The sequence below is a fragment of the Equus quagga genome, chromosome 4 (genome assembly GCF_021613505.1).
Source record: "Equus quagga isolate Etosha38 chromosome 4, UCLA_HA_Equagga_1.0, whole genome shotgun sequence".
Taxonomy (NCBI): Eukaryota; Metazoa; Chordata; class Mammalia; order Perissodactyla; family Equidae; genus Equus; species Equus quagga.
The window spans coordinates 21,840,978-21,863,067 of NC_060270.1; the positions used below are offsets into that span (position 1 = coordinate 21,840,978).

Consider the following 22,090-nt stretch of genomic DNA (forward strand, 5'->3'; position numbering starts at 1 on the left):
GTGCTCCGGCTGGGCGCGCGAACGTCCGTGTGAGGGTGTTTGTGTGTTCGCGCGCCCGCGGGCGAGAGCCCCGCGCCTCGGCGTTCGGCCCGGGGAGGGACGGCGGGAGCTGCGGCTCTGCACGCCCAGCAGACTGAGGCGGGACTCGGGCCGCAGCCGTCGCCGCCCCTGCCTCACGTCCCCCAAGAGCGGCCGCTGTGCTGCGGGGAGAGCGGACGGCGGGCGAGCGCGGCGACGGCTGCGGGCAGAGCGGCGCGGGAGGCGGGGGGGGGGGGGGGGGGCGGGGAGGGAAGCGGGAGGCGGAGGGAGAAGCGGAGGCAGCCGGCGCCGCCGCTCGCCCCTCTCGTCGGCTGTTGCTGTGGGTCGTCCGGAGATGATTTGGGGTCCGGGCTCTTGGGGAGTGGGGAATGGAAGAAGGGCCCCTCATTTCCTATTGAGAAAAAAGGAACATTGAAGATGAGGGGGGAGAGCCCAGAAGGTAGTGGCGGAGTAAATAGCGGCTCCCGGCTCCAACATCGTTTTTCTGAAAATAAAATATTCTGAGCTGAACCTTTAGAAGGAAAGCCCGCCCTTAAGAGAGACAGAATCTTGGTCTGTCGGACTCTGGTTTGATTGTATAATAATGATGATATAATGCTAATGACGATGATGACACTGCCTTTTATTTTTACCCCAGTGCTGATAAAGCGTAGCTACAGCTGGGGAAAAAGCCCTTGAAAATTTGATGTACCAGGAGCAAAGACCATGGCTTTTGGAATTGTGTTTTATTTTTATTTTTTGGAAGGATATGCTTTTTAGAATTAAAATTTGACAAAATGAAGGCTCATTTTTTTTTTTTAAAGTCATTTATAGCCAATGCTCGTAAAATGGGGACTGGCTACTGCCTTGACTAATGAAAAGCTAAACACTTTTACCCAGGTATAATTCCAGGTGTTAAGTCACCTTTTCCTTTGATTTTCTCAACAGTTTTTTAAAATGAAGAAGTTTAATTTCCGAAAAGTTTTGGATGGCTTAACTGCCTCCTCCCCCGGCAGTGGTAGCAGCAGTGGCAGTAACAGTGGTGGTGGGGCTGGAAGTGGTTCCGTGCATACAGGAGGGACTGCGGGGATTCTCAGAGAGGAGATTCAGGAAACCCTGACTTCGGAGTATTTCCAGATTTGCAAGGTAAGTTTTTGAATTGGCTTAACACCTATTATTTCTTCGTTTTACTGTTGTAAGGAAAGAAGGGTTAAACAACAAAAAAAAACCCACCAGGGACTGGAAATTGTTGAGATGCCAGAATCAGAGTCTGGTGCAGGGAACTCTGTGGATAGGTCAGTTTGAATTAATAAAGACATTATAGGCATCAACTTCAGCATCAATTTCAAAGCAATGGCAATTTTAGTTAAGGGGGAAATAGGCAAACAGAAAAAGTAGAATTTGCAAGATAATGTTAAGGCCCAACAGTGACAAAATTTTAATGTAATATTCATGTATAAGTAGTAAACTGAAGGAAGAAACTGTAATTATTAATCTCGTGTTGTCATTCAGAGAAGCTAATTGTTTTTTATTTCACTGTTCAGTATAAAATAATTAAAGCTATTAAGATGTTGCTAGAATTAAGTAGATAATAGCTAGATGAATCTATCCATTTAAAAAGATCTAACGGCATTGTTTTAAATTCGTTGTTTAAGATTCTGAATAAAAACACCACCAGATTCTTAAACTCTTAAATAAAGAAACAAACAAATGTCATGGGCTTAATACTTGTAAGAACTTGTAATACTTGTCAGAACTCAAAAATAGCCTGTGTTCAGGTTTAGTGAGGAAACCTTTTAGGTAATTGTACTTTAATGTTGAGCTTTTAATGAGTAAGCAAAAGAGTTTCTGGTGTGAGAGATGAGGGTTTACAAAATAAATATTATGTTAATATCTAGAAATATTGTTACATTTTCTGATGTAAAGTGGTTTACAATTTTTATTGTCTTTTTTTTAGCATAGCCTCGAAATGTACTTTAGACCTGCCATGTGCAATAAAATCTACACATGATTCACTCATATGTAGTTCATATGATACATTCATATGATACAGATAATTAGGGTTTTATAAATGTGTTTGAATAAATAAGAAATAGTACATTTTTAAAATAACAGAAATTAAGTATTAAATTTGTTGGTACTTCAAAAATTTTTTTGAAATTATTATTTTTGTAGTAAACAAATTATGTATAATGAGATGTTTCAATTATGCCTTAATCTCCATTCCCAGTAGGGTCATTATAAAAACATTAAATCTATAATCATTAAAATATTATAAATTAGTTTACATAAAAAATAGTTTATTTAGAATTAGATAAACAGATTAATTCTAACCTACTCTGGGAGGTTTGTGTACAATACAATTTTGTCCTAAATTTGAAATAATAGATATTTCGTCACCTTAGGGAGGGGCTTAACAGTGGTCAGGAGACAAATATGTAAAAGGTCCTGGAGGCCAAATTTGAACTGCTAGGCAGGGGAATTATGCCCTGATTCTCTAATCTTTGACATATTAATTTTTCCATTCCAAGATTCAGAAAAAAATTCCAAATTCTCTCAGTTCGTGAATGTGGTAGTGCTGCAGGAGAGTTTTAGTAGAGGTAAAACTGGTAAAGAAAGGATAGGCTTCTGAAACAGAATGCGTTCGGCTGTTGAGGTGAATGCAAGAGAGGAAAATAGGATATATAGTCATTTTCCTATTTATTCAGATAAGAGATAGTCATCAAAAGTGGCAGAAGTTAAATAAATACTATTTCAAAAGCATACAGCATGGTAAGAAGAGCACTGGCTTAGGAACCAGAAAATTTGTATTTTATTTAAAGTTCTGCCACTTGCCAGCTATATAATCTTGTGCAAGCCATTTATCTGCCTTGAGGCTTGATTTTCTTATTTGTAGTATGGTAATAAGTATTTCTGCTTTTCTTAGCTAAGAGGGTTATTTGGAAGATCAAACAAGATAATTAGGAGAAGACAATGTATAAATTGGAAAAAGCAATAAAATGTGTATTTATATTTTTGTTAAAGTTTTAAAATCACCTTGTTCTTGGTGGAATGACTATAACCAGTGGGTTATAATAATATTAGATAACAATTTTTGAGGAAATTATGAGGATAGATAGCTATATAAGCTGAACACTAATAGTATTGAAATCTCACTAAATGGGCAAAGTACTATGGTATCTTTGGATAGGAATATAGTTAATTTTAGAAAAGTGGTTATATGACTGCACTTTAGGTTACCTAGACTATAATAAAATATATAAAAATGGATTAAGAAATTCCAAAATTAGAACTGTTACTAAAATGGAGACTTCATTTGGACTCACTGATTATATTTGCAAAGAACACTCTATTCTGAATACTAAGCAGTTGGCACCTTCTGGGTACTTTTACCTTTTCAACATGCCCAAAATTAAAGTATAAATCTAGAATCTGCCCTTTTGAAAACCATTTTCCTCTCTATTTTCTGATCAGTCATCAGATCCTATCTATTCTATTTCCTTAGTATTTCGGAAATTTATTCCCTTTTCACCATCTCCAGGACTTGTTCATTCCATCATATTTTCTTGCTTGGTCTTTTGAAATCACTTCCTAACTGATCTTCTCACCTCTTGTTTTACCCTATTCCGATTTGTTTTGTTATAATAATGGTTATTTCTGAATTATGTTAATTATGCATTTCTCTACTTAAAATTCTATCTTGGTTTCCCTAGAGCAGTGATGCTCTACAAACAAAAGTCTTATGTGAAATCCCAATAAATAACATCTATTAAAACAGATAAATGTGATACTTTATTGGCATACTCTTTTTAAATAAACTATAATAATAAATTATACAGCTAATCAATAAAAAACTTGGTTTTTATATTTGATTTTTGTTGTATAATTTTATCCATAGGCAAGTAGTAGGACATTTGTTAGCTTTAAAAAAGTAAAAGTAGAAAGCTACAACCTTTATAGCCAGTGACACATCTATAAGAAGTTCAAAAACAGAAATGATAGAAGAACTTTTTGTTCAAGGTCAGCAAAAAACAAGTTAATACATTGGTTTACAACAATCCGTTTGAAATGTAATATGTATGCATTTGAATGCTCATGTTCAGATATTTGTGAAATACATACATTAACTGCCTTTTCTGAACTTGAATTCTGTGAAACACAATTTGAAACCACTGCTCTGTATATAATAAACTTCAAACTGCTTAACTTGATCTGTATATAGAACCTTCAGAAGGGGTTCCTGTTTACCTTTCCATCCTCATTTCCTCAACCCCCGGAGCATACTGCATTCCCTGAAAGCATCATATTTTCTCCTATCTCACTGCCTTTTCTCAGTCTATTGCTTCTGACTAGAATATCTCTTCCAGCTTTAATATAATTGGAGAATTTCCAGTTACCCTTTACTACATAGTTCAAACATCACCTCCATAAAACCAGCTGTGACCACCGCCTTCCTCATCTACCTGCCCCAGGCAGACTTAGTTGTTTTTTCTGTTCTCTGTTTTCCTGTAGCAACTGGCATATACCTATAGTGTGAATTTAGCACTTGATTGTGATTAAAAAATTTTTTTCTGTCACTGTTATACTATGAACTCTTTGGGAGGCAATTGTATTTTGTTTCCTTATCATTCTTAGAGTGCTCACTTACATAGTGGTCCAGTGGTTCTCAACTCTGTCTAAAAGAGAGATTTCTAGCTCCACCTCAGTCTTAGAGAATCAAAGTCTCTAGGGATGGGGCCTACGAACTTGCATTTTTAAAAAAAGCCCCACAGGAGATTCTGATGCACGGTCAGTATTGAGAACCATTGTAGTAGGCACTTGATATACTTTGGGAATGAAGCGGCATATACATGGTTGTTTGATTAATTGAAAAGACATTACAACAGAAAGTCATTAATAATGATATATATCTTACACATTTTATTTTAACTGAAAACATATAAATATACATCCATTTACTAAGCAATTGATAAACGAACCAAGATTTTTTTGAGTATTGGTTCTCTGATTGGAGTTCTGTGTGGACCGCTCTTCCATAAACCATCCCAAATTCATTATGTATAATTTTCAGCTTTAGTTTATTTAAAGTAGAATAAGAACTTATATGCTTTTGAAGCAAACTAAGTATCCGGTCTTTCTAGATGATATATATATGTATCATCTGACACAGTTTATACGTGTGTGTATGTGTGTAATCTATATACATATATATATATATATAATCTCTCTCTATATATTCATCCCTATAGTTAACTGGCCCACATCTAATTAAGCTGGGAACAGGAGAGTTTGAGTATTCTAGCTAGAGAGTTTACTAATTTCAAGCATTCAATGAACCATTAGTATCAATCTGTGTTTTACAAAGAAAAAGGAGAGTTTTGTTAATCTGTCAGGCTGGCTAAATTAAAATTAGAAAGCTTCATCTGTAAAATATCCCATTTGACCTTCATAACAGTCCTGTAAGAAAGGCAAGGAAAGTGTTAATATTTTTATTTTACTGATAAGACTTCTGAAGTCAGAGAATTTAAGCGGTATTCTTAGGTCTCCAAGCTGGTAAAAGATATAGTCATCTTTCTTATTTATTAGAAAAGACAACATGATCAAATCCTCAGAAACATAGAGACTTTGAGGAGATAAAGAGACTATTCTGTTGACTCTCCATTCAAAATACATTCCAAATCTGACCACATCTCTTCACATCCACATCTGTTGCCTAGACTATAGTCTTCTAAGTGTTTTCCCTCCTCAGGCTTTATCTCAGTCTCATCTCATAATAGATAGGAGAATCCTTTTAAAATTTAAATCATATCATGCCATTCCTGTTCAAAACTCCCCAATGGCTTTTCATTTTTCTTAAAAATAAAGTCATAAGTCCTGTTATGTCTCATAAAGCTCTAAATGATCTGACCCCTGACAAGACATCATTTTCAATTGTTCTTTCTCTTACCTACTCTGCACCAGCTATATTGTCTTTCTTACCATTTCTCAGACATGATTTCTGCCTCAGGCTTTTACATTTACTGTTTCCTTTACATGGAACACTTTTCCCCAAAATAATTGTATTACTTGTTCTCTTTACATCATTTCCTTCTTAGTTCAACTGTTAAATTCTCAGAGAGATCTTCATTGACCACTGCTCACCCCCTTTACTCTCTACCCTTATCCTGATTACTTTTTCTTGATAACATTTACAACTACTTGTTACTAAACTGTATGTTTTTTGCTTGTTGTTTGCTTCTCCTATTGTAATGCAACACCATGAGGGCAGGGCTTTATTTTGTTCACAACTGTTTCACTACTTCATAGAACAGGGCCTGCCACATAGAAGACAGTCAAATATTTGTTTAATGAATGAATGAATAAAGAAGAGCAAGGAAGCTGATAGAGTGATGTGTTAAGAGCAAACTAGATATTACTCTGAACAGCCTCTTGGAAAAGGCTTTTATTAAATAAATTTTATATTGCATAAAGACAAGGAAGCCATTCAGTGAAAGAATGACACCACTTTAGGAACGTGGTTTATAATTTTCAAAAAGATGTGGGAAAGAAGATTGTAGAAAGATTCAATTAAATTTATTTCAGTTTTTATTGAGGAAGATATTAGGAACATTCTTGTTTCCAAATGGTGTTTTTAAGGGAACAATTCAGAAGTATTAGATTGACAATGACAAACACACGGGGTATTCTAGACCTAATTAACAAAATAGACAAAAATAAATATATTACCAGAACCAGATAGTATAATCCCTAAAGTTTTGAAAAACCCTTAAATTAGCTAACTCATTATTCATCAACATTTATGAGCTGTTTTTATAAATGGTCACAGTGTCAGAGCCAACAGGTAGATAACTAGTGTAACTTCTGCAGGGAAATGGATTTGTAATCATGATTCTAATACCAGATGTAATATCAGATCTTCACAGATAAATAGGTGTACAATCAGAAATAGAGGTGTGGGCTGTGGAGAGTTGGGCTTTCCAGGACCTGGAAAGCTGAAAGCAGATTAAGTACCTAGATATCCTTGACTATTAGCTCTTCTTCAGGTTCTCCATTGTCTCTGCATTCTTCTAATTTCACATCATTTTACTTGGGAGGTTCTGTAACTGAGATTGGCATAAGACCACGATCACAGTTCCACATTTCTGCAATTTTCATTCATTAAAAGAACTATACAAGATTCCCTGAGCTGTGTGGACTTGTCTCATTCTATACTTATAAATCATTAGAATAAAATATAGTACAGTTGACACAGCAGGATAACTTATTATGGATAAAGCATCTGACAATGACTTCATGGTCCTGTCACCAAAATGGACAGTAAAGGATGGGCGTCTTTAGGAATAGTAATGGAGGCAAACCAGAAGAATTAAGCTACCTTGTTAAGATTGAGATGTTAACAAATTTAAGAATCAAAAAGAATTAAAATAAAAAATGTTTTAAGAACCAGAAACCAAAGGCAGATTATTCGGCACTCTAGGCTCTCTACTTTGCTTATTCTAAGAGCAGCAGGGTGCAGGGGCAGGCTCGAGGAAGTAATTATAGACTTGTAGGAAGTATGTTTATAAATTTTTTAAGTTACTGTAGAAAACAATCACGTTTTCTCACAAAAGGTCCTTTGGTATTAGTATATTATCAGCAAATCGGGTTGTTGGTCTTATTTAGTATGGCAGTTCCTACATTCCTAAAAACAAACCGTGGGGCTGGCTCTGTGGCCAACTGGTTAAGTTCTTGCACTCTGCCTCAGTGGCCCAGGATTTCACTGGTTTGGATCCTGGGTGCAGACATGGCACTGCTCATCAAGCCATGCTGAGGTGGCATCCCACATGGCACAACCAGAATAACCTACAGCAAGAACATACAACTATGTACTGGGGGGCTTTGGGGAGAAGAAGAAGAAGAAATAAAATGAAGATTGGCAACTGATGTTAGCTCAGGTGCCAATCTTTACCAAAAAACCCCCAAACTCTGCTGTCATACTTTGTGTATGTCTCAATATAAACTAATTTAAAATCTTACATAATTTCCAAGTTTATCTATCTGTAGGATTATTACTAGTGATTAAACCGAATTTCTATTTCTGTAAGTTTAGTGCATGTCTGTAGACCCCCTTCTGCCTTCACTTGAAGATGTGCCTTTGAAAAATCATAGGGTTAAATTCCATAGTTTACTTTTAATGATAGAATGATTGTATTGATTTCCCACATTATAGCTCTATAAACTATTTACATATTAGTTTAATAGCAATGTTTGACTATATTCATTAAAGATTTCAAGTAGAAGCCCTATTAAGCTTTTGAATTTAGTTTTTTCCCATAAGAGAAAATTGAGTTTTTGTTATTACTTAATTGTCAAAATAATGATCTTTGTAAAAGATTTTGGTTATAGCAACAATTCTTTTCTTTTTTAATTTTAAAAAAGAAGATAACTTTTCTTAATTCTTTTTAATATTTGAATGACTAATTTTTTTTCCAGGTGAGTTGCATGCTGCATTTTACTTTATTTTTTACTTTTTATTAAGATTATGATAGTTTACAACCTTGTGAAATTTCAGTTGTACATTGTTGTCAGTCATGTTGTAGGTGCACCACTTCACCCTTTGTGCCCACCTCCTACCCCCCCTTTCCCCTAGTAACCACCAATCAGATCTCTTTGTCTACATGTTTAACTTCCACCTATGAGTGGAGTCATATAGAGTTCATCTTTCTCTATCTGGCTTATTTCACTTAACATAATACCCTCAAAGTCCATCCATGTTGTTGTGAATGGGACTATTTTATCCTTTTTTATGGCTGAGTAGTATTCCATTGTATATATATACCATACCTTTATCCAGTCATCAGTTGATGGGCACTTAGGTTGTTTACACGTCTTGGCTATTGTAAATAATGCTGCAGTGAATGTAGGGGTGCATGGGACTTTTGGAATTGCTGATTTCAAGTTCTTTGGATAGATACCCAGTAGTGGGATGGCTGGGTCATATGGTATTTCTATTTTTAATTTTTTGAGAAATCTTCAGGCTGTTTTCCATAGTGGCTGCACCAGTTTGTATTCCCACCAACAGTGTATGAGGGTTCCTTTTTCTCCACAGCCTCTCCAACGTTTGTCACTTTTTGTTTTGGTTATTTTTGCCATTGTAATGGGTGTAAGGTGATATGCTAGTGTAGTTTTGATTTGCATTTCCCTGCTGATTAGTGATGATGAGCATCTTTTCATGTGTCTATTGGCCATCTGTATATCTTCTTTGGAGAAATTTCTATGTCCCCTACCCATTTTTTGATTGGGTTGTTTGATTTTTTGTTGTTGTTGAGCTGTGTGAGTTCTTTATATATTATGGAGATTAACCCTTTGTCAGATATATTGACTTGTAAATATTTTTTCCCAGTTAGTGGATTGTTTTTTGTTTCAATCCTGTTTTCCCTTGGAAAGGCTAGTTTTTTTAACATGTGTAGTACACGTGTTTTTATTTAAAAAGATATATATTAAGTATACAGGGGAATAATTTCCAATTTTCTAAGTAATGCTAAAATTTATTTATGAAAACAGGTAGAAAATCAGTGATTAAGTTTTAGAAAGCCAAAAATAGAAATTATATTTAAAGGATTTAGTGAGGGTAGTTGTTAAGAATAGACTATAAGAACCTCCACAAAGTACATAATAGACCCATTTAACTTGGTGAAATGGAGCATTCACAGTCACTGAAGGAATACAACAAACAGATATTTTGACAAGTTTATTGTTCAAAAGATATCTTATTTGTTATACAACGTTAAAAATGATTAGGACATAAACTGTTCTCAGCCAACTGACTATAAAAAGAGTGAAATAATGCTTTTTGGTTGATTTATCAACAAAATCACTTAAGATATTTTCTGGACTTATGTAAGATATTAGAAAGAAGAGGGTGTTCTTAGTTCTATTGGAGGCCCCAAATTAAAAGTTGATATTGAGGGGCCCGCCCCGTGGCCGAGTGGTTAAGTTTGCATGCTCTGCTTCAGCAGCCCAGGGTTTTGTGGGTTCGGATCCTGGGCACGGACATGGCGCCGCTCATTAGGCCATGTTGAGGCAGCGTCCCACATGCCACAACTAGAAGGACCACAACTAAAAATATACAACTATGTACTGGGGGGCTTTGGGGAAAAAAAAGAAAAAGAAAATCTTAAAAAAATTTGATGTTAATGGTGTATAGAATGATTTTGAATAAAATGGTATATAATGATGATATACAATGAATATAATGAATTTGAATTTGAAAACAAATACAGTAATGTTTTAATTTTAGTTAAATGCCTTATAATTGGATTATATGTGTTCACCAAGTATCTCTTGAATTGAAAATAGCATAAAAGCAACATCTATTATGATATATACATTTCATTATATATAAAACTGATCATTTGTAATGATAGGTTTAGATGTAGATTTAATACCTGCATTTAAAATGTAAGGGTTGGTATAGCTAGAGAAAACTGTTGTATTTCTTCTGTTTTTCTGCTCTGTTAATGACCTATACATTTCAGTGACATTAGAAATCCAGTACTTTACCTAAATTAACACAATAAAATTAGACTGTCAAGAAAATTAATTGGATTGCTTAATGTTTAGTCTAATTTTTTCATTATAAATTGACTAAAAACCTGTGTATAAATCTACAAACCAAAAAAGTTTGAAAATCATTAGTAGTACAATAAATTGAGAAGTTAAATTGAGTCTGGGGGAAATGCTTATAGCTTGTAAGCATCTGAGTAGGTGGGAAATGTAAAGCTAGCAAAGGAGACTAGGAGATCTGAGCAGAATAGTATAAGGAAAACTCAAGAGTAGAGGCAGGTAATCTGAAGCTTTCTTTAGAAAGAAAGAGAGAAATTCAAGAGTGTCTCAACATCCAGAGAGATCAAGGATGGTGGAAATAAAACAAAGAAATTAAAAACAAACAAACAAACCAGAACTGCCAAGAGACAGCTGAATTAGACCAAGAGGAAGTTGATTAGGGTAAAAATATTTTCAGTAAGATGATGGATAGAATTAAGGTCATACTATAATAGAGAATAGAATTGATAGAATCACTACTTTTAAGACTAGATGTATAAGAAGTTGATATATAAGAGAAAAGTGGCGGGAAAGTAGCAGAGATGGTAGATTCTGATATCATTTTGTAGGGGGAATACAGTTAAGCCACAGAAGAGAAATTGAGGCTACCAGAAAGGAAAGGGTAGGTGGGGAATAGAGGTAAGATTTGCCTTTAAAATAGTAAGGGTATCTGATTGGGAAATTTTTTCTTTACTTGATGAGAATACATATTTCATTTGAATTCTCAGTAAACTGTGTTTTATCTCCTTTCAGGTAAATAAAAATATGTGATTCTATTAGAAGATTGAATTAGGTTCCTATTTCTGCTGCATTAAATTACCAAAAACTTAGTGGCTTAAAACAACACAAACTTCTTATCTTACGGTTCTGGAGGTCAGAAGTCTGAAATGGATGTCACTGGGCCAAAATCAAGGTGTTGGTAGAGCTGCATTCCTTTCTAGAGGCTCTAGGAGAGAGTGTTTTGTTTTTCAGCTTTTAGAGACTGCTCACAATTCCTGGACTGATGGCTCCCTTCTATCTTCAAAGCCAACAGTGGCCAGTTGAATCTTTCTCATATTGCATCTCTCTTCCAATAACTTTCCTGCTTCCGCTTTCCATATTTAAAGACCCTTATGATTATATTGGGGTCACCAGAATGATCCAGGTTAATCATGGCTGACATCTCAAGGTCCACTGCAACTTTAATTCCCTTTTGCTGTATAACCTAACATATTCACAGATTCTTTGGGGAGCTATTATTCTGCTTGCCACAAAGATGCTCATTACCTTCATCTGTCTGTTGTTTTTTAGTTATTTTTTTTTAATTTTTATTTTTTTTGAATGTACATCATATTTCAAATTCTGGATTCATTACATCATGTTCACCACCCGAACACTAATTATAGTGCATCCCCTCACATGTGACCCTAATCACCCCTTTTGCCCTCCCCCCTCCCCCCTTCCCCAATGGTAACCACCAGTCCAATCTCCAATGCTATGTGGGGTTTTTTTTGTCGTTTTTATCTTCTACTTATGAGTGAGATCATATGGTATTTGACTTTCTCCCTCTGACTTATTTCACTCAGCATAATACCCTCAAGGTCCATCCATGTTGTCACAAATGGCTGGATTTCGTCATTTCTTATGGCTGCGTAGTAGTCCATCGTGTATAAATACCACATCTTCTTTATCCATTCGTCCCTTGATGGGCGCCTAGGTTGCTTCCAAGTCTTGACTATTGTGTATAATGCCGCAATGAACATAGGGGTGCAAGTATCTTTATGCCTTTGTGTTTTCAAGTTCTTTGGATAAATTCCCAGCAGTGGAATAGCTGGATCATATGGTAGATCTATCCTTAATTTTCTGAGGATACTCCAAAGTGCTTTCCATAGTGGCTGCACCAGTTTGCACTGCCACCAGCAGTGAACAAGGGTTCCCTTCTCTCCACACCCTCTCCAACATTTGTTGTTTCCTGTCTTATTAATTATAGCCATTCTGACTGGAGTGAGGTGATACCTCATTGTAGTTTTGATTTGCATTTCCCTGATAGCTAATGATGTTGAGCATCTTTTCATATGCCTGTTGGCCATCTGTGCTTTTTAGTTATTTTATGGACTGGCCCCTATTCGTTTTTTTTTAATGGCTTAAATTCTTTGCTCCCTTGCCCCTTCCTTTAACCTTATATTTCTACTATTTTTGAATCATTTTATAATGTATTTGCTGTCTTTCTCTTTGTCCTTTGCTTACTGTAATTTCTATTTATACGGTTTTGGCTAAAAGCTCTTTTATTATAAAATGAAAGAAACTGGAAAGTGTTTGAGACACATTTCTTTTGCCACAATTTTGTTCTCCTGACAAGTCTACTACTCTTGTTGGGACTATTAATGTACCAAAATAACTCTGTAAGTCACAGTTTCTCTTTTATTTACCAGTTTCTTCTTGAAAGAACTGAAAAGTGTTTAATCTTGATCTTCTCAGTGTAATCCTCAAAGAATTATCCTCAAATCATGCTTTTTTTGTTTCCTTTAGCTAACCTAATTTCTCTCTTCATACGAAGCAGGATTATACATTTACCATGAAAAGTTTTAACATTTTTCACAATGCCCATGTATTTTATTCTGAGGAGACTTATAGTTTTAAAAATCTTTGAGCAGGGGGCCAGCCCCATGGCTGAGTGGTTGTTTGCTCACTCCACTTTGGCGGCCCATGGTCTGCTGGTTCGGATCCTGGGCACAGACCTGCACACTACTCATCAGGCCATGCTGTGATGGCATCCCACATGGAAGAACTAGAAGAACTTGAATGACCTACAACTAGCATATGCAGCTGTGTACTGGGGCTTTCGGGGGTGGGGAAGGAAGATTGGCAATAGATGTTAGCTCAGGCCAATCTACCTAGCCAAAAAAATGCGCATACCTTTAAAAAAATCTTGGAGCAAAAGATGAATATCGAGAGGATAGGGTGCTAAGAGCTGAACACTTGAGGATTGATAGTGGAAAGCAAAATAGGAAAGAGCAGGGAAGGAAGAATTTGAGGTATAATTTGCACATAATAAACTTCAAAGATTTTAAGTACTCAATTCAATGAGTTTTGGCAGTTATATACATCCGTGTAATCATTGGTCAAAATATGATAATAGAATGGCTTAGGTTTTCTTAAAATTTCTTCCTGCCCCTTTCCAGTCACTTTCCCACTCCCACCCCTTTCCAGAGGCAACAAATTTCTGACTTTTGTCAGTTATTAGTTTTGCATTTTTGGACTTCATATAAATAGAATATACAGTGTGTATTTGTGGGTGTTTGTCTTCTTTCATACAACATGATGCTTTTGAGATTTGTCTATATTGTTGAATATGTCAGCAGTTTGTCCCTTTTTTATTGCTGACTAGTAGTCCATCAAATATTTTTATTGAAAAATTACATTTCCATTATAAATATTGATATGCTCATCACAGAAAATACAGCAGGTTATTGAAAGTAGTGACTCAGATATAGGTAGTGATTAGTGATTTTCTGGCTACATTTCATTTTAGCATTTTTTATTATGTGGAAAAAAATGACCACCCAAATGAGAACAGAGCCTATTTATTCAGAGCTGGAGGCAGGCTAACTCTAAGTGGGGCATCCTATGTAATTGGTTCGGGAATCATATTAGGCTTTCTTAGTTTGAAGTGCTGTAGGGGAGAGGGCTACAAAAATTAGGGAACCTGGCAGCCACTGACCAAGTCCTAATGTTCTGGGCTGGTTGCTGCAGAGTTTGTGGGCCAGAGTTCCTTGTCATACCTGATCTGGCCACTGTATATTGTATATTCAGTCTCTCAGTTATATTTTGGTATGTGTTATCGATCTTATATAGAATTTTACATCCTAGTTGTTTTTGCTTAACAGTAGAACATAAACATTTTTTTTGTGTTGTTATGAATTTTTTATTTATATAATTTTAATGGCTTTATAACAGTCTAGTGGGTGCATTATTCCTTTATTATTAGAAATTCAAGTTGTTTCAAGTTTTTCCATTCTTTTTATAATGCTGTTATGAGTATCTGTGAGCATTAAGCTTTTAGCATATTTAATATTATTTCCCCAGCCTAGATTCCTAGATGTAAAATAGTTGGGTTATAGACTCTTTATATATCTTACTAAATTACTTTCCAAAAGTGTTCACCAATTTAAACTCAGTTTAGTAATATACAACTGCCAATTTAATGAGAAAGTCACCAGCTTTAGATATTTAAAAATATTTTTTCTAATTCAGTAGATGAAAAATAGAATTTATAGTTATTTTAATTTATATATATATTTTTAGTGATCTTGATTATTTTCTCATATATTTATTAACCTGTTGAATTTCTTCTTGCATGAATTGCCTTTTCATATCCTTTACCTTCTTATCTATTGGTTCTTAGTAGTTTTCTATTATTTTGAGTATTAATCTTTTGTCTGTTATATTTTGTGTAAATATTCCCAACTCACTTTTTGTTTGTTCATGATTTTCATAAATATATATGTAGGTTTATATTTTTTTGTATACTTAAATCTATTGATCCCTTCCTTTTTATCTTCTAAGCAAGGAAATGCCTCTAAAGTTTGGAGTTTAGATTAAATATTCATGTCTATTTTGTTCTATTTCTTGGTGCTTTGGTCTTTTTTATTTTAACATTTTTATCCAACCGGAATTTGTTTTGGTGTATAGTGTGACTCTAAAATAATTTTTCCTCCAAATAGCCAATCACTTTTAATATACCATTTCTTAACCGATTCTTCCTTTTTTCCACTGGTCATGATATTCCTATTAACTTTTGATATGTACTAAGATTTGTATAAGGGAAAACAATGTTCTTCCATCTTTCTGCCTGTCCTGGTGCCAATATCATACTGAAGTTTTAGGTGCTGGACTGGCCAAATGACTGAGTTTTGGAATATTTGAAAGTAAATGTCTGTGCCCATCAACCAAAGACTGTATGTATACCTGAAGTCAAACAAAACTGGGTTTATTACAAGGGAGATTGCATGCCATAGGGAACCATGAGACAGCTCAGGGTATTGGGAATGGCTTATGACAGGGTTTGGGCTTGTGTTAGGTGATTTTAGGAAAGTTCAAAGAAACATGAATTGAGTGTTGTCGGAAAGTGGGGGACAATTCTATCATTTGATATCCTAAGAATTTTTATCTAGGAGGCAAGAGGAATGGCATGGGGCTAAAGCTACAATTGCTAAAGAAGTAACAGTTGCTTATGTTAGCTAGAAGAGGGGAACGTTTAATCATTAGTGTTTTGCAAACGTTCTTAAAGTTCTCAGTATCCAGACATGGTTCTGCAGTGGTTTTGTTTTTGTCTTGCTTCATCGCAGTCATAGAGTGGCCTTGTTTGATATTGGTTTTCTGTGAAATTGTTCATGTTCAACAGGAGAACACCATGGCCTAGCTGTTAGTGCCAGGCAAGCTCCAGTGGACAGCTGTTATAGGCTGCTTTTTTCTCATTTAGCAATTTATTGCTTTTAAAGTAGCTTTTGTAGCTAAAGTTACTACAGTATGTGGCTAAGCAGGCCTGATTCAATACCCGGATAAAAGAAATTTTTCTTATTAATTGACAGCCAACAATCCATATTGGTCGATTTGAATTTGTTATGTAATTGTTGGACAACAACTATTGTTTAGTATAATTATATGCTTGAAATAGTATATTTGAAAACAACTATCCTAAATAAATATAACAATTTCTTAAGCTATTTTCATTTGCACTATTTCCCCATTTATTTACATTTTCTTTTCCTCTCCATTCTGAGAAAATAATGCAGGTTTTATTTCCTCCATATAATATTCCCTAGCAAGCAGCCATTTTTAACTCTAGCAGGTAAATAGGTTTGAAGTAATTCTTGTTTCTCTGAGAGTTCAAACCTGTAAATCAATTTAGTGTTTTTGTGTAGCCAGGTGAATATACAAAATTCCATTTACTGTGGAAATAAAACTAATTTCCAAAAATATAACTATGTAGAGAGCTAGCCCCGTGTCCTGTGGTTAAGTCAGTGAGCTCAGCTTTGACAGCCCAGATTTGGTTCCCAGCTGCGGACCTTTACTTGTTGGCAGCTATGCTGTGGCAACAGCCCACATAGAAAATAGAGGAAGATTGGCACAGTTGTTAGCTTAGGGCAAATCTTCTTCAGTAAAAAAAACCCCGAAAAAACAACAAACTATTTGTAGAAATAAAACTTTCAAAAATCCTATAGGAAGCTCTGTTGTGTACGTGTTAGTCTAAGTGAGGTAAGCTGCCTATAATACTCCCATTTTTTACCTGAACTGTGTGATCAGCTAAACCAGTTATTTTAACTAAGTTCCAGAAGGGAAATTATTATCTGGCCTGCATCACTGCAAATATTTTAGAGTGCTGGAGCAGTCTCACTTCTATTTTTCTAGCCCTTCCTTTTTGTCACTCCTATTCTGGCAAACATAGACTATTTGACAAGAGAAAATTATGTGACGTAAAATAATATCCTTAGCAAATATATATTTTGAGGAGAACATTGCATTTGGTAGTAGGATGGCCAGGCTGTTGAATGAATTATACTCAGAAACTTAAATTCCTTAGTCTGGTGGAGATTCAGGCAAGGAGATGCGTAGAGCATAGTCATAGAGGGCAATTTTTCTAAAAATTGTATTTGCTTGCTTTAGTGTGATCAAATATAGGCAGAGATTAAAATTCAAGATGAAAGCTACAGAACCTGGAAGAGTAGAAGTGATGCAGGAGGAACTGGAATACTGGACAAGATTCCAAATACTCTGGTTGATCTCAAGCAACCAGGATTAAAGATCCTTGGGGGACCAGCAACAAAGCTGACTCAATACCAGGTCTATTGGCCAAGGTTTTCTTAATCCTTTTAATCCAGTGAAAGGATTACTTTTAAAGGAATGGTAACAGTTTGCTGAAACCACCAAACTACTTTCTTCTGGTAACTTCACACTACAAAATTTTTGAGATTTCTTTCTGTCCCTTTTGTTCTCTCTGCCCAGGTTAGTTCTAATGAGCTGCTGTTCTTCCTTTTTTTCTGATTTCTTTCTTTCCCTAGGCTTTTCAGCTTTCTTTGTTCAGTCTTTGTGTTTGCTGTCTCAGTTGTTTTTGCCAAATCATATTCTGCCTGTTTCCAAATTAAGAATAATTTTTGGTATTAAATTGTCTTGAAGCTTTTAAAAATTTCTATATCTTTTTAATTTCTCTTAAGATTTCTTCTTTGACCTATGTATCATTTAGAAGTGTATTGTTTAATCTCCAAGTATTTTGGGGTTTTCCAACTATCTTTCTTTTATTAATTTCCAGTTTAATTTCATTGAGATCTTATAGCATACTTGTATGATTTCAATTCTTTTAAATTTGTTAAGATGTGTTTTATGGTCCGGAATGTGGTTTATCTTGGTGAATGTTCTATGTCAGCTTGGGAAGAATATGTATTCTGCTACTGTTGGATGAAGTGCTCTATAAATGCCAGTTAGGTCTAATTGATTGATAGTATTGTTCAGCTCAACTATGTCCTCACTGGTTTTTGGCCTGTGGGTTCTGTCAATTATTGAGAGAGGGGTGTAGAAGTCTCCAACTACAATAGTGGATTTAACTATTTCTCCTTGCAATTCGATCAGTTTTTACCTCATGTATTTTGATGCTCAATTTGTTAGATGCATACACATTAAGGATTATTATGTTTTCTTGGAGAATTGACCCCTTTATCATTATGTAATGCCTCTCTTTATCCATGATAATTTTCCTTGTTCTGAAGTCTGCTTTGCCTCAAATTAATATGGCTACTCGTGCTTTCTTTTGATTAGTGTTAGCATGGTATCTTTCTCCATCCCTTTGCTTTTAATTGATCTGTGTCTTTACAATTAAAGTGGGTTCCTGTGGACAACAAATGGTTTGTTTTTTTATCCATTTTGACAGTCTCTGTCTTTTAATTGGTGTAGTTAGTCCATTGATGTTTAAAATGGTATAATATAATTAGATTAACATCCACCATATTTGTTACCATTTTCTATTTGTTCCTCTCGTTCTTTATCTCTCTTTTTTTGGTCTTATATTCTTTTTTTTTTGCCTCTTCTGGTTTTAACTGAGAATTTTATGTGATTCAGTTTTCTCTGCTTTCTTAGCTTATCAATTATACTTCTTTTTATACTTCTTTTAGTGGTTGTCCTTGAATTTGCAGTATACATTTACATCTAATCCAAGTCCTCTTTTAAATAACACTTTTCCACTTCCTGGGTTGTGCAAGTTCCTTATAATGGAGTATTCCAGATTCTTCCCTCCTGTCCCTTATAACATTACTGTCATTCACTTCACTTATGTATCAGTTATAACCACTAAATACATTGTTGCTATTATTATTTTGAACAAACTATGATCTATTAGATCAATTAAGAATTAAAAAAATGAAAGATTTTGTTTTACCTCTATCTATTTATTCCTTCTCCAACACACTACTTTTTTAAAATGTAGATTTAAGTTTCTAACCTATATCATTTTCATTCTTTCTGAAGAATTTCATTTAACGTTTCTTAGAAGGCAAGTCTACTGGTGACAGATTCCTTCAATTTTTGTTTGAGAAAATTTTTATTTCTCCCTCACTTTTGGGAATAATTTCACTGGATACAGAATTCTAGGTTGGTGGGTTTTGTCTTTAAACATTTAAAATATTTCACTCCACTCTCTTATTGTTTCTGTGGTTTCTGAAGAGAAGTCTGACGTAATTCTTATCCTAGATCCTCTATAGATAAGATTTTGTTTCTCTGGCTTCTTTCAAGATTTTTCTCGGGGCTGGCCCGGTGGCGCAGTGGTTAAGTGCACACGTTCCACTTCTCGGCGGCCTGGGGTTCGCTGGTTCGGATCCTGGGTGTGGACATGGCACTGCTTGGCACACCATGCTGTGGTAGGCATCCCACATATAAAGTGGAGGAAGATGGGCACGGATGTCAGCTCACGGCCAGGCTTCCTCAGCAAAAAGAGGAGGATTGGGGGGCTGGCCCCGTGGCCGAGTGGTTAAGTTCGCGCGCTCCGCTGCAGGCGGCCCAGTGTTTCGTCAATTCGAATCCTGGGCGTGGACAGGGCACTGCTCATCAAACCACGCTGAGGCAGCGTCCCACATGCCACAACTAGAAGGACCCACAACTAAGAATACGCAACTATGTACCTGGGGGCTTTGGGGAGAAAAAGGAAAAAAATAAAATCTTTAAAAAAAAAAAAAAAAGAGGAGGATTGGCAGTAGTTAGCTCAGGGCTAATCTTCCTCAAAAGAAAAAAGATTTTTCTCTTGGTCTTTAATTTTTGCAATTTCCATATGATATGCCTAGGTGTAGAGTTTTTGGTATATAGTTATCTTACTTGGCATTCTCTGAGTTTCCTGAACCTGTGATTTAATGTCTATCATTAATTTTGGGAAATTCTCAGTCATTATTTCTTCAAGTATTCCTTCTGTTCCTTTTTCTCTTCTCTTTCTGGTATTCTCATTACATGTGCCACACCTTTTGTAATTATTCCACAGTTTTGGGATATTCTCTTCTGATTTCTTCATTCTTTTTTCTCTTTGTATTTAAGTTTTGGAAGTTTTGATTGACATTTCTTCTAGCTCACTCATTCTTTTCACGGCTGTGTCCAGTTTATTGATGAGCCAATTCTTCATTTCTGTTACAGTGTTTGTGATTTCTAGCATTTCCTTTTGATTCTTAGAATTTCCATTTTTTCTGCTTATGTTACCCACCTGTTCTTGCACATTGCCCACTTTTTCCATCAGAACCCTTAGTATATTTATCATAGTTTTTAAATTCCTGGGCTAATAGTTAGAAAATCTCTGTCATATCTGAAGCTGGTTTTGATGCTTGTTGCCTCTTCAAACTGTGGTTTTCTTCTTTTTTTTTAGGTGAGGAAGATTGGCCCTGAGCTAATATCTGTTGCCAATATTCTTTTTGCTTGAGGAAGATTGTCCCTGAGTTAACATCTGTGCCAATCTTCCTCTATTTTGTATGTGGGATGCTACCACTGCATGGCTTGATGAGTGGTGTGTAGGTTTGCACCTGGGATCTGAACCCACGAACCATGGGCCACCGAAGTGTAGCACACAAACTTAACCACTGTGCCACTGGGCTGGCCCCCAAACTGTGTTTTTTATGCCTTTTAATTTTTTTTTGAGGACAGCATATGATGTATAGGGTAAAAGGAACTGAGGTAAATAGGCATTTAGTGTGGGGTTTTATGTTTATCTGGCTAGGAACTAGGCTGTGTTTTCTGTTTGCTGTACCTGTAGGTCTTGGAGGCTAACATTTTCTCTAGTGTCCTTGTTTTTGTCACCCCTGTTGTCTTTGGGTTTCCCTAGAGATGCCTGCTTAAATAAAGCCTGAGCTGTGCAGTTCTTTCAGTTGTTTTCCTGTGTTGTTACAGAGGAACCCTATCAATGTGGTGGTAAGGTGTAGGGGAGGGGGAGTATTATAGTCTTATGATTAGGACTCAGTTTTAGTGAGCCTGTGCCCTTGGGCTATGACTTTCACCAGTGCTTTTCAGGTAATTTTTTTCCCTTTGGTGAGACAGGAAAGCTAGAATTGGTATTTCCCTTTCCTCACATTGAAGGCTAGAGGGGCTGGTGGTGAGTATTTCCCTTTCCCTTGTTGGTTAGGCTCTGATGAAATAGTTTCTCTTAAAGGCAGAACTTACTAAGAAAAACAGAATGCTCAGGGCACATTTCAAAATGGCTACTTTTTCCCTCTTCCTTCCAGAAGCAGGAGGGATTTTTCCAGTCTTCACTGTGAGAACCTAGCAGGGCTCCTGGAGGTAAAACTCTACAAAAGTGTGGGGGCCTGACCTAAGATTGGGCCCCTTGGAGTTTTTAACTCTCAAACTTGTCCACACTGAACCTCCAGCAATTTGCCAATTACAGTTTAGGTTTTCCTACTCTGATACTGGTTCGTATGTGGAGGTTTCCGCTCTTGGGCTTCTGCTCCAGTCAGTTGTGATTCTCTATGTCTCCCTGTCTGTCTCTCCAGTTTTGGGGGCAGTGGTTTGCCCTGTGATTTCACTTCTCTGAAGGATTTAAGAAAAACTGTTGATTTTCACTCTGCTTTTTTTTTTTGTTTTGTATATCAGGTGATGAATTCTAATCTCCTATATACCAGCCTAGAAATTAGAACTTGTTACTTTTTTTTTTTTAACAACAAATAAGCTTAAAACCTTGAAGTCCACACTGGAATTAATTTATGTAATTAGAAAAGGGTTTCAGCATCATAATAATAGTAAATAATTGTTGATGATTTACAACTTACTATTTGTAGACTTTAAATCTAATTTTGAAACACATTAGTAAGGATGTAAAACTTTTTCAATTATATTGAGGTTCACTGTGAGTTTAAATTCAGGAATTGTTTGGTGAGTATCTAAGATGTACCCAGACTTCCTTCTTTTAAACTTATTATTATTATTATTTTTTTACAAGTAATCTATATTTATGATAGAAAAACAAGAAAATACAGATAGGCAAAAAGAAAAA

The 22,090-nt window shown here is 35.7% G+C and overlaps 1 protein-coding gene across 1 annotated transcript in view; it reads left to right on the forward strand.

Moving 5' to 3' along the window:
* The first annotated feature begins 975 nt into the window (after positions 1–975).
* Positions 976–22,090, forward strand: part of STXBP5L (syntaxin binding protein 5L) — a 352,935-nt gene continuing 331,820 nt past the window's right edge. The window contains exon 1 of the mRNA XM_046659436.1: positions 976–1,164. Coding sequence (XP_046515392.1) covers positions 976–1,164 — 189 coding nt within the window. The remainder of the gene's footprint in view (positions 1,165–22,090) is intronic.